Here is a 912-nt window from a genome sequence, read left to right as displayed (position 1 = left end):
GAGTACAGTGGTACAAGTTTGGCTCACTGCAACCTCTGCCTTCCAGGCTTAGGTGATCCTCCTGCCTCAGCCTCCTAAGTAGCTGGGACCACAGGCATATGTCACCATGCCTGGCTAATTTTTGTAGTTTTGGTAGAGATGGGGTTTCACTGTGTTGCCCAGGCTGGTCCCAAACTCCTGGCCTCAAGTGATCACCCACCTCAGTCTCCTAAAGTGCTGGGATTACAGGCATAAGCCACCACTCCCAGTCCACCAAACTGCCTTTTGAAAATACTCTATAGTTTATATTCTCTCCAAGAATACAATTTTCCTGCATCCTCATCAGTATTAATGCTTTTATTTTATCCTAATTTGCTAGACCACATGTCTGCTTGATTTTTAAAAAACTAGATAACAATCTGTTGCTGAAAATTAGAGGCTAAGCTTTTTCACTGTCCCTTAACATTTTGGTATATTCGTGAGTAGCAGGAAGGAGCTCAAAGGAGAGAAATTAGATAATAATGATGTTCACAGGATGTCTCATGTATGACTCCATTTGTGTTTTCCAGCTTGAAGTACATCTGGATTCCTTATGTGTGCATGTTAGCAGCATTTGGTGTATGTTCTCCTGAACTTTGGATGACACTTTTCAAGTGGCTTCGATTAAGAACTGTACACCCAATATTGTTGGTGAGTCATTATTTTGCGTTAAGTATTTGTTTCTCTTCTAATTATATAAAATCAAAGCTAATAAGTGGAAACTACATTGAATACAATTGAAATAGCATGAGTAAATTACGTGATGACTTACAGGTAGAAAAACAGATCCTGGCCGGGTGCGGTGGCTCAAGCCTGTAATCCCAGCACTTAGGGAGGCCGAGACGGGCGGATCACGAGGTCAGGAGATCGAGACCATCCTGGCTAACACGGTGA

General features: G+C 42.3%; 1 protein-coding gene across 1 annotated transcript in view; it reads left to right on the top strand.

Moving 5' to 3' along the window:
* Window positions 1–912, top strand: part of DPY19L4 (dpy-19-like 4 (C. elegans)) — a 78,083-nt gene that overhangs the window by 64,827 nt on the left and 12,344 nt on the right. The window contains exon 13 of the mRNA XM_011937200.1: window positions 549–669. Coding sequence (XP_011792590.1) covers window positions 549–669 — 121 coding nt within the window. The remainder of the gene's footprint in view (window positions 1–548; window positions 670–912) is intronic.

This window comes from Colobus angolensis, unplaced genomic scaffold (assembly GCF_000951035.1).
Source record: "Colobus angolensis palliatus isolate OR3802 unplaced genomic scaffold, Cang.pa_1.0 Scaffold16, whole genome shotgun sequence".
Lineage (NCBI taxonomy): Eukaryota > Metazoa > Chordata > Mammalia > Primates > Cercopithecidae > Colobus > Colobus angolensis.
The sequence above is the reverse complement of the archived record's forward strand: the minus strand, read 5'-3'. Positions and strand labels throughout refer to the sequence as shown.